This window comes from Rhamphochromis longiceps, linkage group LG15 (assembly GCF_057381845.1).
Source record: "Rhamphochromis longiceps isolate RC_006_pf linkage group LG15, R_longiceps_female_GT1.1, whole genome shotgun sequence".
Taxonomy (NCBI): Eukaryota; Metazoa; Chordata; class Actinopteri; order Cichliformes; family Cichlidae; genus Rhamphochromis; species Rhamphochromis longiceps.
The window spans coordinates 10,047,175-10,062,344 of record NC_140571.1 but is presented as its reverse complement, the minus strand read 5'-3'; the positions used below and the strand labels follow the sequence as shown (position 1 = coordinate 10,062,344).

Sequence of the window (15,170 nt, the reverse complement as noted above, 5' to 3'; positions counted from 1 at the left end):
CGGGACTGCAATCTCCTCTGCTTCACCGAGACATGGCTGAACCCAGCGGTGCCGGACCACGCCATCCAGCCGGCCGAGTTCTTCTCGGTTCACCGCATGGACAGGACACGGGACTCGGGGAAGTCAAGGGGAGGCGGCGTGTGTTTAATGGTGAACAACAACTGGTGCAACAGTGTGAACGTTGTTCCTCTCACACGCTCCTGCACACCAAATCTGGAACTACTGTCCATCATGTGTCGTCCTTTTTATCTACCTCGGGAATTTACATTGGTCATTGTAAGTGCCGTTTATATTCCACCACAAGCGGACACGGTCACCGCCTTATGCGAGCTGCATGAGGCACTCACACAGCACCAGACACAACACCGGGACGCTGCGCTTATTGTGACGGGGGACTTTAATAGCGCCAACCTCAAACGCGCAGCGCCGAACTTTTATCAACACATCACCTGCCCCACCAGGGGTGAAAGGACACTGGACCACTGCTACACTACGGTCAAGGACGGCTACAAGGCACAATCCCGCCCCCCGTTTGGCAAATCTGATCACGCCGCCATCTTCCTCATGCCAAAATACAAACAAAGGCTGAAACAGGAAGTTCCGGTTCAGAGGAAGGTCGCGCGCTGGACGGATCAATCGGTGGCCGCGTTACAGGACGCACTCGATGACGCAGACTGGGGCATGTTCAGAAACAGCTCCGACGATGACGTCAACGTGTTTACGGAAGCGGTTGTGGGATTCATCGGGAAACTAGCGGATGATACCGTGGAGACAAAGACTATCACAACGTTTCCCAACCAGAAGCCGTGGGTGGATAAAACCATCCGCGACGCTCTGAGATCCCGCACCGCTGCCTACAACACGGGACTCATGACGGGGGACATGGACCCGTACAAAGCCGCGTCATATAACGTGCGGAGGGCGGTGAAAGAGGCGAAGCAGCGCTACGGGAGGAAACTAGAGTCACAACTCCAACAGAGTGACTCTAGGAGCCTGTGGCGGGGACTAAGGACAATAACGGACTATAAAGCACCAACAACCGGTATGACGAACGCGGCCGTGACTCTGGCAGACGAGCTGAACACTTTCTATGCTCGCTTCGAGGCTGCAGCTAAGGTCTCCAACAATGCTAGTGTTAGCGGCGCTAACGGCTGCAGACAGGAAGATACTGCCAGCACCGGAAACGTGCTCGTCATCTCCGAGCATGAAGTAAGGAGAGCCTTCAAGAGAGTGAACACCAGGAAAGCAGCAGGACCAGACGGCATCCCAGGTCGTATCCTAAGAGACTGCGCATACCAGCTAGCTCCTGTGTTCACTGAGATATTCAACATCTCTTTATCTCAGTCGGTGATCCCCCACATGCTTCAAAGAGTCCATCATTGTTCCTGTCCCGAAGAAACCCCACCCTGCTTCTCTCAATGACTATCGCCCTGTAGCCCTCACCTCAGTAGTGATGAAGTGCTTTGAACGCCTGGTCAGAGACTTCATCATTTCTTCACTACCAGACACACTGGACCCACTACAGTTCGCTTACCGTCCAAATCGTTCCACAGACTATGCCATCTCTCATCTCCTCCACACATCACTCACTCACTTGGACACTAGAAGGGGGAATTATGTTAAAATGCTCTTCATAGACTACAGCTCTGCATTTAACACCATAATTCCCTCCACACTCACCACCAAGCTGGAGCATCTGGGACTCAGCTCATCTATGTGTCTGTGGATCTCCAACTTCCTAACTGGCAGACCACAGGCAGTAAGGATGGGCGGACATGTCTCAGCCTCCACCACTCTCAGCACTGGAGCCCCCCAGGGGTGTGTTCTGAGCCCCCTGCTGTACTCTTTGTACACATATGACTGTGTGGCCACTACCAGCTCCACCACCATCATCAAGTTTGCTGACGACACCGTCGTGGTGGGCCTGATCTCTGATAACAACGAGACGGCCTACCTGAAGGAGATTAGGAATCTGGAGAACTGGTGCCAGAGGAACAACCTCCTTCTAAACGTCAGTAAGACAAAGGAGCTGATAGTGGACTTCAGCACTAAGCAGGAGAGGAACTACCAGACCCCCGTCATCAACGAGTGCCCAGTGGAGAGAGTGGACAGCTTCAAATACCTCGGAGTTCACATCACGCAGGACCTGTCATGGTCCTGTCACATCAACACCGTGGTGAAAAAGGCCCGACAGCGTCTCTACCACCTCAGACGCTTGAGAGACTTCCAACTGCCCTCCAAGGTGCTCAGGAACTTTTACTCCTGCACCATAGAGAGCATCCTGACGGGAAACATCTTAACCTGGTTCGGGAACAGCACCATGCAGGACAGACGAGCTCTACAGAGGGTTGTGCGGTCAGCTGAGCGCACCATCCGCTCCGAGCTCCCTGACCTGCACTCAATCTACAGTAGGCGGTGCCGGACCAAGGCCAGGAAGATCGTGAAGGACCTCAGCCATCCCAACAACAGACTGTTCTCTCTGTTGAGGTCAGGAAAGCGATTCCGCTCCCTGAAGACCAACACAGAGAGACTGAGGAGGAGCTTCTTCCCGCAGGCGATACGGTCTCTCAATCACACCACCACACAGTACTGACCCACACATATGGTTCTTACACACACACTGGACTTTCTGGACTTTGTTTTTGCACAACTCTGGTCACTATATTCTTCATTTCCGGTTAATACTTGTACAGCTGCTGTTATTGTGTATATATTTATTTATATTTAGATTTCTTCATACATTCTTATATAGTTCTATATTGTGTATTGTGTATTTTGTTGTACAGTTATTTTATTTTCAACTTTAATTTATATATTTTATCTTATTCTTCCCAGTTAAATTTACCCTTCATTCTAATTTGTGTTGTACAGTTATTTCATTTTTAACCTTAATTTATATTTTATTCCTTCCTAGTTAAATTTACCCTTTTTAATTTTTCATATTTATTTCCTATCTTATTCATAGCCTTTTCCTTTTTTGTTTTCTTTAGGTCACGAGCAGTTGTCCAAGCATTTCACTACATATCGTACTGTGTATGACTGTGTACGTGACAAATAAAATTTGAATTTGAATTTGAACTTTTTGGTATAAACTCAACTTGTCGTGTTTGGAGGAAGAAGAATACTGAGTTGCATCCCAAGAACACCATACCTACTGTGAAGCATGGGGGTGGAAACATCATGCTATGGGGCTGTTTTTCTGCCAAGGGGACAGGACGACTGATCCGTGTTAAGGACAGAATGAATGGGGCCATGTATCGTGAGATTTTGAGCCAAAACCTCCTTCCATCAGTGAGAACTTTGAAGATGAAACGAGGCTGGGTCTTCCAACATGACAATGATCCAAAACACACCGCCCGGGCAACAAAGGAGTGGCTCCGTAAGAAGCATTTGAATGTCCTGGAGTGGCCTAGCTAGTCTCCAGACCTCAACCCCATAGAAAATCTGTGGCGGGAGTTGAAAGTCCGTGTTGCTCAGCGACAGCCCCAAAACATCACTGCTCTCGAGAAGATCTGCATGGAGGAATGGGCCAAAATACCAGCTACTGTGTGTGCAAACCTGGTAAAGACCTATAGTAAACGTTTGACCTCTGTTATTGCCAACAAAGGTTATGTTACAAAGTATTGAGTTGTATTTTTGTTATTGACCAAATACTTATTTTCCACCCTGATTTACGAATAAATTCTTTACAAATCCTACCATGTGGATTCATGGATTTTTTTTTTTCACATTCTGTCTCTCACAGTTGAAGTGTACCTCTGGTGCAAATTACTGACCTCTGTCATCATTTTAGGTGGGGGAACTTGCACAATCGGTGGCTGACTAAATACTTTTTTGCCCCACTGTAATTCAAGGGATGAGCCAGGGCTGACAACTTAGGAAAGAACCAATTTTAAATTGTATCTTTAGGCACTCGGTTACTAACAGCCTACAAAAACAAATTTGCTCCAGTTTCTTTAGGTAAATCCATCAAAAATGCCAAATATTACACAATTTGACAGTGATAAAAAAGCACTTTTGCAGAAACATGATTCCCAAAGAACTATTAGAAGAAAATTTTATATATCCTGTTCAGTGTCCAGTGTGCTTTCTTTGAAGAAACTGGACAAGTGGAGGACAAAGGAAGTGGCAGGCCTAAAACACGATCTACATGCAGATGAACAGTACTGCATCAAGTCATGCTTGATGAGGAAAAGAATCCAGCAAAGACCTGGCACAAGACCCGAGAAATGCAACTGGATCCTCGGTTTATCAATCATGATTCACTGAAGCCTAATCAGAAATGGTCTTAGTTCACACTGCTTTCAGTCCATAGTGCTGTGCTTGGTGGCCGTCAAGAAGCCACTGTTAAGGAAGGAAAAGAGAAATTGCCAAATTACAAAAAAAAAACAGGACTGAAAGTGAGAGGCAACGGTCTTATGGAATGATGAATCCAAATTTTAATTTGTCATTATTTCATTTAATTTTCCATGGATTGGTCTCCCAGGACCTCAACGTTATTGAAGCAGTGTGGGACAGAACAGAACAAAAGGCAGCCAACATCCAACGAAGAGGTTCTAATGTTCCTCAACAAGCCTGGAGAACTATTTCTAAGGATTATTTAAAAGAAAATTGGCTAATCAATGCCAAGTATCTGCGTCTGTGCATCTATGCTAATGAACAAAGCACTATAGAGTCACTTTATACTCCAAAAGCAGTGTGCTTCTAAATATGCTGCTAAAAATCAAGGCTTTGGAAAAGGACCTCACAAACCAATGGTGGCTGCCCTCCTACTGTCTATTATCAGGATTTCTCCTTCAATGGAGGAGGAGGAGCTGAACGTCGCACAAACAGCCTACCTTGTCACTCTGTGACTTTTCATTGCACTAACTCACTCTGACCACCGTGCTTGTGGTATGCTGATCAGTCATGCAAAATAAAGCCCGCTGTAGACTCACTGATAGAAAGACTATTTATTGCCTTTGTTGTGGTGTCTGAAAAGTAGGCCCACTTGAAGCCCTGCAGTCATTTGGAAACCTGGCCCTGTCATTTCCTATTTTAGGACTTTAACTGGAGCAATTCTCAGTTGGGCGGAGATGAAGTCATCTGACCCTTTCTTCAGCCTTCAGACCGTCTTGACACGGCACAGAAATTCACTTAATGTACTCAGTAGAACGATTTAGCCTAGTTTTAGATTTCCTTTAAGCTTTGGGTGGTGCCCTGCTGATTTTTTTTGATTCGTGTGTTGGGATTTTATGTTTTAACCTATAAAGATATACAAATTGTACAGTTTAAAACCACCATTTTATGAAGGTTTCCCCTGTGACTCAATCACTCTTTGCTTTGCTTTCCAAAGGAGCAACGTCTGCGTTACCTGAAGCAGCAGGAGCGACGTCAGCAGCAAAGCGTTTCAGAGAGCGAGAAGCTGCAGAGGCTGAAGGAACGTGTAGAGAGCCAGGAGGCCAAGCTCAAGAAGATTCGCGCAATGAGAGGCCAGGTGGACTACAGCAAGGTCATCAATGGCAACCTGTGTACGTATACTTAAAATATGTGCATAACTTTACCACCACTCTTTAGAGACGATTATATTTGAGTATCAGATAGATAACTGTTTCACAGAAAGGTTGTCTGCGCTCGGCTCGAGCTATTTCACAGTCTATCAGACACTGAAAGAAGATTTATATCTCATATCAGTGCATACTTTATATTCAGAACTCTTGACTTTGGACGAATAAGAGTTCTGAAACGTCTTGGTCTTGAGGATCTTTTCGTTTCTTTAATAAAAGAATAGCATTTGATTTTTGATGAATGGTTTGGAGTATTTTTTCCCCCCAAAACAAAGAAGCTGTCTGTTGGTGCTGATCCAGATCCTTTTCCTTTTTTTCCCCCCCCCCTCCTAAATGCAGCGGCTGAGATCGAGCAGGTTAGCAGCCTGTTCCAGGAGAAGCAGGCGGAGTTGCAGGCAGCTGTGTTGAGGGTGGAGCAGCTTAGCCTGCAGCTAGAGGACCTGCGGAGAGGAAAGCTGAATGGCATACAGGCGTCCCTGGGTGGCCAAGTAACCGGTGCTGCAGCGCTGGAGCTCCGCAAACTGTACCAGGAGCTTCAGGTAATGCAGAGTTAAAATTAGTGCATCATGTCGTGCATACTCTTACAAGGTCCGCTACGTTTACAGTGATAGCCGATTATCTTGGTCCAGTCTTTCTATGCATTTGTTTATGTCTTCACTCATCATCAGATTCGAAACAAGTTGAATCAGGAGCAAAACAGCAAGCTGCAGCAACAGAAGGAGCTTCTGAACAAGCGCAATATGGAAGTGACGCTTATGGACAAGCGTATCAGTGAGCTGAGGGAGCGTCTCTACAAGAAAAAAGCTGAGGCACGTCAAAAAGAGAACCTCCCTGTAAGACTAGGAGCCCTTAACATCTCCTGTTTACATATTTTTGGGGGCGGGAAAGTTCTGAAAGTTTTATTGTTTTGTTTTTTTCCCCTCTATCTCTCTGTAAGACATCAGCTTATACACTGCAGGGTTTTTTGTTTTTTTTTTATTTAAAATGAAACATTTAAATGCTGTTTTTAAAGTTTTTATAGATACTCAAAGAAACGTTTTCATTTGTCTTCTTAGAGGAGCTGTAAAGCCCTTGGAGTAGTGAAAGTTTTATACAGTTTTCGCTTTTCAGCTGTTTTGACATCTCAAACATTTCTCATTCTCTGTTATTATAGCTGAATAGAGCCAATGGGCCTCCATCTCCCCAGCCAGCTCCCGGCACTCTGGGTCGTGTTGCTGCTGTCGGGCCATATATCCAGGTTCCAGTACCGGCTCGACAGGAAGGCGGCTACACCATACCACCAGATCCACTGAAGCCACAGACTCTGGGTGTTAATAACCAAGCTAACCATGGCCGCACTAAATCAGGTTTGTTTAAACCCAAACATTTTACACATGGAGATTTTCTATTTTTTAAATTTTTTATTTTACAAAATGCAGAAATGTTTAAAAAACACTGACAAGTTTAGTACATGTAGTCTGAGAGTAGGTCCTATAGAACAGCGGTCCCCAACCCCTGGAGTGCGGACCGGTACTGGTCCATGAGACATTCGGTACTGGGCCTCGAGAGTTGAGGCTCGGGTGTGAAATTAATGCTTTTCAGGGTTTTTATTGGTTTTTAGCATTTTTTTTTTTTTAATCGTTTTTATTGCCAACTTAGTTTCCCTGGGTTTTTTCCCCATGTGTTATGAATAAATCTTCTCTTTTGGTACCGGTACTGGTTTTATTTTGTTGTATTTATCCACGACACCTTAAGAGCCGGGCCGTGAAAATATTGTCGGGCATAAACCGGTCCGTGGCACAGAAAAGGTTGGGGACCGCTGTTGTAGAGCCAGCTGGTCAACGAAGCCATGAATGTCTGAAAGTGAGATCACTGATTTCAGACTTTGGACAGTATCAGAAACCTCCAATCATCCAGGGTTCTGTTCAGATAGATCATAAATCCAGCATTTCCAGCTACACACTTTCTGCATGCTGCTGAAGTTCCTTCCTCTGCCTGAACTGATTCCTTCCTACCTGACATCTCAGTTGATTCTCCACCTGGGCTTGATTTCTGTGATTGCTTTTCTTTCCTCCCTTCCTCTCTAACCTCACTCTTCTCCTGTGTTGTGTAACATGTATTTCCCTTCCTTGTCTCTCCGTCTCTCTTTCATGTCTATCCTGTCTTGTCTTTGTGATGTCTGTCTCACTGGGTGTGGGGGTTGGGTGGGGGATGACTCTTCTTGGGGCAGACGGTGTGCGAAAGCCTCCCGGCCCTTGGAAAGTGTCTGATTTAGACATCGTTGTGGACCCGGTTCCCCCGTCCCTTCCAGAATCACACCCGGGCCCTGGAGCCTCCACTGGCTCTGACGGCACGTCCCGTGAGTGCACAGCGCTGCATAAGCAAAAGGATGGCACCTGCAGAACCTTGTCTTGATTGTAGCACAGGATCCACAGCATGCCCCAGATTTCATTTTTTCTCCCTCCATATTACAACAATGTAATCCATCATACAATTTTTATTCCATCTAATCGAGTTTCTTATTGCGTGGACTAATTGAGTATTTAAGAACTCTCCCCAGTAACACCATGAGCCACCCACACTCTAATCACTCACTGCTGTGATGGGTAAATTGCTACAACTGTCTCAGGCTGAATCCATAAATCACTGACTGGTCATTAAGATTCCTCTGTGGATTTGGCCAGTGACTTGAAAGTACTGGGGTGCTGTTTAAAAGCATAAGCTGCACGAAGTTGGTGTTGTTGATTGTAGCTGATATCATGCCTCACATGACTGATGGCAAAGCGCTGCTGGTCCTGTGTGTTCTCGTACACTTCTGAGAAGGTTCGCTGAGTTGAGTGCTTCGTCAGTTTAACATGTAAAGCAGTCCATAACATCGTGGCTTTGTTCTAACTTCACCTCATTCCCAGGCCTGCGGCCACCTTAACCTTCGCACCAAACTCTAACAGCTAAGCTGTGAGAATCACTTTTAGCTGTCAAACGCTTTACATGCACGAGGAATTTAACTTGTGCATGTTAAAATATCATAGGATTCACTCTTTAAGTGTCACGCCTGATAATCTGAGAAGAACCAGACCCAGATTTTCCCTTTTAGACTCTGGATAGTGTTGCCTTATTGTAACTGTTTAGACTTTTCTTTCATTGTAAAACATTTTGGTTTTTTATAGCAGGAAAAGCACAGCTGTGATTTATAACATTACAAGTAGTGCATTTGTTTTAGGTGTGCCAGTTCAATGGCTTTATCGTTATGCATGTTTACACACTCGTGGATTACAATCACAGCTGATGGAATGATTTTTGACAAAGTTTCTTCTACCTGTTCTTTCCTACTATAACAAGTCAAAATCTCTGGTCTACTAATATATGATAGCACTTATGTACATCTTTAACACATCACTCACCAGCATTATTGCTGTGTGACAGATTGTGACGGTTATTATAATTTGTGTGTGCAGCACTTATTTCTGTTGTTTTTTGTCATCTTTTTCTTTCCTTTCACGCTGTCCTTTCTGTTTGAAATTACTATTTTTTTAATTGTTTTTATTTTTAATTTTGCATATTTTCTTTTTAGTTTCACATTTTCTGCAGTTATTATTATCTGTTATTAGCCAGATTATCTTAACTTTCATTGTAGTTACCAATAATAGTTACTAAGTTAAACACTACGTGACTAAAATCAGCAACATACTAATATGCATAAATTCCTTCCTCTACCTAACGTGAAGGCTCGGGATTTTGATCCTATTGATCAGCGGCGCCTCTTGAAACATTTAATTTGATGCAGTTTGTACTTTTTAAAAGAAATAAAGAAAATCTCCCTTCTGATGTGTGAGAGTGGGGGAGCTCATGGGAAAGATCTTCTCCTTGGATCGATGTCTATTTGTTATCAGTGATGGACATAAATGTAACATAAAGTGAGCTCTTGGTTTCTTTATTGTGTCTGGTTAATAGGATGGGCATCTAAAAAAAAAAAAATCCTGACCTCCAGTTGATACCGGTCAAAACAGTATAGTTGTTTTATGTGTTTACAACATTATATTTACTAGTGGTCTGGAAATGTCATCACTAATATTCCACACAGTGCACTTAGTCATAAGAAAAAGCTGCCGTTTAAGACTAGTGCTGATGGACATGCTTTTTCAAGTCACTTGTGTGATCTTTTCTTTCTTTTGCTCTCCACTAACTGTGTCCTGTTTATGCCATAGCTAATGAAACTGGTTGGCCTACTCTAGGCAAGCCCAGTGCAACTCTAAAACCTCCTGAGAGAAGAGACTCAGGGACTGATACCCAGGGCAAAAGTGCTCCCTCAGGCTCCCCCGGTGCTCCAAGTGCAGAAAAGGTACGTCCTCCTAAACTCCTTTCATTGAAAGCAAATGGAACCGAAAATGGAGAGCATTTGTCTTTAAAATAAAAAAACATTTTTTGAAACATGTTAGCTTCAGTTATAAGGCACAACCTTCACTTTGAAAGTGAATGCTCTCTGCTTTTCATCTGCATTGCACTTTACTGAGTTTCTATACAGCTTGGAGAGCAAAATGGCTAATTTTTGAGACAGGTTGGCATGTTTCATGCAAATTATGGGTAACCACGGCAACCTCCTAGGCCTGTATGATACCAGTTGCACATATGGTAAATTGGCTGCTGAAGATGGATCTTTATTCAGTGGGAAGGAGTGAATCTTTCAATTTTTTCTGCATATAACAGCTGTTTTCATGATAAATGCCTGTATGCTTCTTCACAGGTGCTAGACTCCAAAATGGCTGTGTCCTCCCCAGCCATCAACAAGCCGCAGCCACCACCATACGGATCCCACCTCACCTCCGCAAACTCAGCCAGCTCCTTGGAGCGCCGTAAAGATGCACCTCCCCCACCTCGCCCACTCCCAAACCCACCAGCTCCCGCTTGGCCCCGTGTGCCCCCCGCCACAGGCTCGTCCTCCCAGCAGATCCAGCAGCGTATTTCAGTGCCACCAAGCCCCACCTTCCAGCCTAATGCACCGCTCTTTCCTTCTGGAATGAGTGAACGACTGGATCCTCCGCCAGCTGTGGCAGTGCGTCCCTTCATCCCAGACAGAGGATCACGGCCTCAGTCTCCCCGAAAGGGCCCACCTACCGTGAACTCTAGCTCCATCTATCACATGTACCTCCAGCAGTTGGCGCCAAAGAGCCAGCCACTAAAGCCTGCTATTAAAGCAGGTAAGAACTGAGATTTTGGGACAGTTTTCTATGAATCTTTTGCCCAGAAATTGAGAATATTTAGTTAGTTGCAGTCTGAAATGTGATGATATACTTATATCATATAAATCAAATTCTTTTAAGTTTTCAAGTGTGAAAAAATAAAAGGAATTTTAGGGGCGACGCAAGCTTTGAGGACATATGATAGACAATTTTAACTTTGGCATTTCAGACTGCCAACTCTTGTTTATTATAAGCAAAATGAAAAAGTGAATTAATAATGAAAGTAATGATGGCATCAATGCCCTCAACTTTAACTCTACCATGTCTGCTCTCTCTTAGTATACGGGAAGCCTGTTCTCCCCTCCAGCTCGACGCCTCCCTCGCCTCTGTCTTTTGGTCAGTCAGGAGGGGCCTTCCCATTGCTCCAAGGCCAACCCAGTGGTGAGGACACATTAGACGGAGAATATGACGATCATGAGAGCTTCCAGCACCTCGAGCCGTCAGCACCTCCTCCCAGTGTGGAGAACATACCACGGCCACTCAGCCCAACCAAGCTGACGCCAATGGTACATTCCCCGCTGCGCTACCAAAGCGACGCTGACCTCGAAGTGCTCCGTAAAAAGCTGGCCAACGCTCCAAGACCACTGAAGAAGCGCAGCTCCATCACAGAACCAGAGGGTCCCAGCGGACCCAACATCCAGAAACTGCTCTACCAGAGATTCAACACTCTTGCAGGAGGCATAGAGGGAAATGGAGTTGGTGGATCTGGAGGTGGGAGTGGTGCAGGTAATGGAACACCATTTTATCAACCAAGTAATCCTCCTGGATACCTAGGAGGTGACCCTCTGGCTGATACAGACAATGGGAATCTCCTCTCAGAAACTCCGCTAGCGCCAACACCAGGCGAAGAGGAGCCGGGGTCTGACGCTCCCCCTGCCACTACTGATGCTAATGACAATGAGCCAGTGGCCTCACCAAAAGGAGGGCACATGGATCCTGCTGAAGCCGAGGGATCAGAAGACAACAGCAACAACAACGTGGGAGGCTCAGAAGCGGCGCTGCCCAGCCCTGTGCCGGAGGTCACCACTCCAGAGGAGAGTGGCACAGGGGTCTCACAACCACTGGTGAGAGACACACATACACAGACTTTTATTCAAAGAAATAAAAGTGCTTCAAAGGCTCATCCCTCCTCTCTATTATTACAGGAGAAGCGAACAAACCTAAAAAAACCAAACTCTGACCGCATTGGTCATGGCTTCAGAGTGAAGTTTAACCCTCTGGCTCTCCTGCTGGACGCCTCGTTGGAGGGAGAATTTGACCTGGTCCAGAGGATCATCTATGAGGTGTGTTCTGATTCTATTTATAGACTTTGTTTTATATGTGAATGTAGTTTAAGCACTCATCTTTTTTTGTTCCGGTCCTTCCTTTTTCCAGGTGGAAAATCCCAGCACTGCCAATGACGAAGGCATCACACCCCTGCACAACGCAGTGTGCGCGGGACATCACCACATAGTCAAGTTCCTGCTGGATTTTGGAGTGAACGTCAATGCTGCTGACAGTGATGGATGGTGAGTCCTCATACGCAGGAAAACTGGATGATGACGCAAAATGCAAAGGTTTACGTGACCTGTTGTATCCATATTTCGTGTTTGTGTGTGCTTCAACAGGACTCCTCTTCACTGTGCAGCTTCCTGCAACAGTGTTCATCTCTGTAAGTTGTTGGTCGAGTCAGGGGCCGCCATCTTTGCTAGCACCATTAGCGATGTGGAGACTGCTGCGGATAAATGCGAGGAAATGGAAGAGGGCTACCTCCAGTGTTCCCAGTTTCTATACGGTGAGAAACATCACACCAATTGGTGTGTACAAATTCTAGAAAGACTTCCAATCCTTTGAGTCCAATCGCTGAGGCTGTAATAAAAATAATGTAGCAAATGTAAGATTATACTTAAATATCCTGATTGTATCCTGAACTGTAAATTATACTAACTGTTTGTTTGGATTCTCTTACATGCAGGTGTTCAGGAGAAGCTGGGCGTAATGAACAAGGGGACGGTGTACGCTCTGTGGAATTATGAAGCCCAAAATCCGGACGAGCTGTCGTTCAGTGAGGGGGACGCCATCACCATCCTGCGACGACAAGACGACAGCGAAACGGAGTGGTGGTGGGCACGACTCGAGGACAATGAGGGCTATGTTCCCCGCAACCTGCTGGGGGTAAACGTCACTCCTCCCACCCCCATTTCAATTTTTTTTTCAATCAAATTTCAGCTTTGTTATCCAAATTTAAGTTTAAGCAAAAATGAAAATTTACCCTCGAGCTGATTGACTCTTTGACTTTTTAGTTAGATGCCACTTACATGTACCATTGCAAAACAAGAATTCATCAAAGATTTCAGTGACTAATAATAATAATAAATCATTTCTCCTGTTGTTTGCTTTGCAGCTCTATCCTAGAATAAAACCTCGTCAGCGCTCCCTGGCATAGTGTCTCACTCCACTGACCTGTGGCTAACAGCTGGACTACTGACACGACCAAGAGCAGAGAACAACAAAAGAGCCTGGTGCTCTCTCTTCTCCCTGTGGCCATAACCTCCCCCCTGAGCCTTGTGCTTCTCACAAAAATCCTTTTTTTTTTTTTTTTTTTCTTTCTTTCTTTCCTTCTATGAAGCAGTGGGCACAGAACTCGTGACACATATGCTTACAAGCTGCACACACAAACACAATGAAACACAAGCACTCCGATGTTTATTAAATGACTTCATCCCACCCACAGCCCTACCCCACCCCCACCTCTCTTCAGCCTGTCGCTCTGATATTGTCCCGACTTGGATTTGATCCCGTTTCAGTGCCAGCTCTGTAACTGACATCAATTTGAAGAATCAAACACTAATCCTTGTCTCAGTATTTCTTGCAGTGTTCACACTTGTTTAGCCATCTCCCTACTGAGGTCTGTGGTGGCAATGGTTTACACGACACTATATTGATAACTGGAAGTTCATCTTTAAGGTTGGGAGAAGTCGCTGATTTTTTTTTTTCCATTTTATTTTATTTGTTAATGTAATGTAATAAGAGTTATTGGACATGAAGTATTTTTTTAAGGCTAATTTGATCCCTGTGACTAAAACACTAATGCAGAAAATATGTACTTTAATGAAGGCCTAACCACCAAAGATGAAAATGCATCAACTTTAAATCTATTACTCCCTGTGATCTTGCAGAATTGTTGAGTGAGATAATCAATTGATTTGCTGCTATCAGAAAGGATTATTAGTTCTCAGACTTTAGAGTCCTTCGAGACTATGCTGTAAATCCTGAGTATTTTTGTCAGACAGGCCAGTGAAATTCCAGTGTATTCAAGAAAAGATGAATATAGATTTGACAGTTCGCACATTGCCATGAATTGCATTTCACAAACATCGTTGCAAGATGTGATTTCTTTATTTATTTTTCTTCCGTTAGTGTCATCTGTTCAGAATGTGGATGCAGGATTGTTGCGGATGTGTGGCGAGAACATTAATAAATTATAAGTGAGCCTTTGAACAATAACCCCTGTGAGCTGGTGTGCGTCATTCTGTGTGAACCAAAGTTACATCTATATCTATATATCATTCTACTCTTTTAGCTGTTGGTTCTCAAACTGTGGAGCTACGGATGGTCAGATATTGGCAACTATGTGTGCAATATAAAGGGAACCTAACGTGACTTGGAATGATTTTGGAAGAGGAAATAATAGTTTTACTGAAGCTTCTTTTGTGTTTAGCTTTGTTAAGATAAAATTCAGAACTGGTCCTTTTTTTATTATTATTATTATTATTGATTGATTGGAAACACTGGGGTGTGAGGGTTCAGCTGTTGGTGGGAACTGTTGGGGGAACATAACCTGCACATAGCCAACGTGTCAAATAATGAGGTCAGGTTATGTCTATTGTGAGCATCCACAATTGTAACAGTATTTTTAAGAAAAAAAGCATAACATGTCCCTTTAAAGATCTGATATAACAAAAATAATGAGCCAGGCCAGAATCAACTTCTCATATTTAGTTATAAAAGATTCATAGCATAGGGTGGGTTTTTATTGACAGCTTTCATTAAAAGTTTAATCTAGCCTCCAAGGTCAATATGAAATATGAAAACAATCTGCCAAACCATCTTGCTTTGTTTACCCTTCTTGAGGAAGTGGAGTTTGAACTGATTTTAATAAACTGTATTAATAATCTATATTCAGTCATTTCATTAGAAACCCCCCACTGAGTTAGGTTCTTTTAAACAGGATTATATGTGACAATACCCTAAATCTCAGGGTTTAAAATGCTGCTGATGGGAAATTTTATTTTAGTTCTTGTGTAATTTTACAAAGATGGAAATATCTCTCCGAACACCTTTCTGTTCTCAGATGAATGAAAATGCATTCCATGAAAGAGTTCAGGTCTTAGGAGGTTAAAATTCAAAAACCATATCCAGAGAGAAT

At 44.1% G+C, this 15,170-nt stretch overlaps 1 protein-coding gene across 4 annotated transcripts in view; it reads left to right on the top strand.

Annotated features, from left to right (window-relative positions):
- ppp1r13bb (protein phosphatase 1, regulatory subunit 13Bb) overlaps positions 1–14,422 on the top strand; it is a 32,046-nt gene extending 17,624 nt beyond the window's left edge. The window contains exons 7-19 of one of the 4 annotated variants that reach the window (XM_085382161.1): positions 5,336–5,510; positions 5,886–6,085; positions 6,215–6,379; positions 6,700–6,892; positions 7,756–7,884; positions 9,731–9,864; positions 10,267–10,720; positions 11,042–11,826; positions 11,908–12,045; positions 12,137–12,270; positions 12,370–12,536; positions 12,717–12,916; positions 13,146–14,422. In XM_085382161.1, the coding sequence (XP_085238287.1) occupies positions 5,336–5,510; positions 5,886–6,085; positions 6,215–6,379; positions 6,700–6,892; positions 7,756–7,884; positions 9,731–9,864; positions 10,267–10,720; positions 11,042–11,826; positions 11,908–12,045; positions 12,137–12,270; positions 12,370–12,536; positions 12,717–12,916; positions 13,146–13,187 (2,916 nt within the window). In that variant the 3' untranslated portion in view covers positions 13,188–14,422. The remainder of the gene's footprint in view (positions 1–5,335; positions 5,511–5,885; positions 6,086–6,214; positions 6,380–6,699; positions 6,893–7,755; positions 7,885–9,730; positions 9,865–10,266; positions 10,721–11,041; positions 11,827–11,907; positions 12,046–12,136; positions 12,271–12,369; positions 12,537–12,716; positions 12,917–13,145) is intronic. The other 3 variants (XM_085382160.1, XM_085382158.1, XM_085382157.1) reach the window with 3 other exon arrangements.
- Positions 14,423–15,170: the final 748 nt, after the last annotated feature.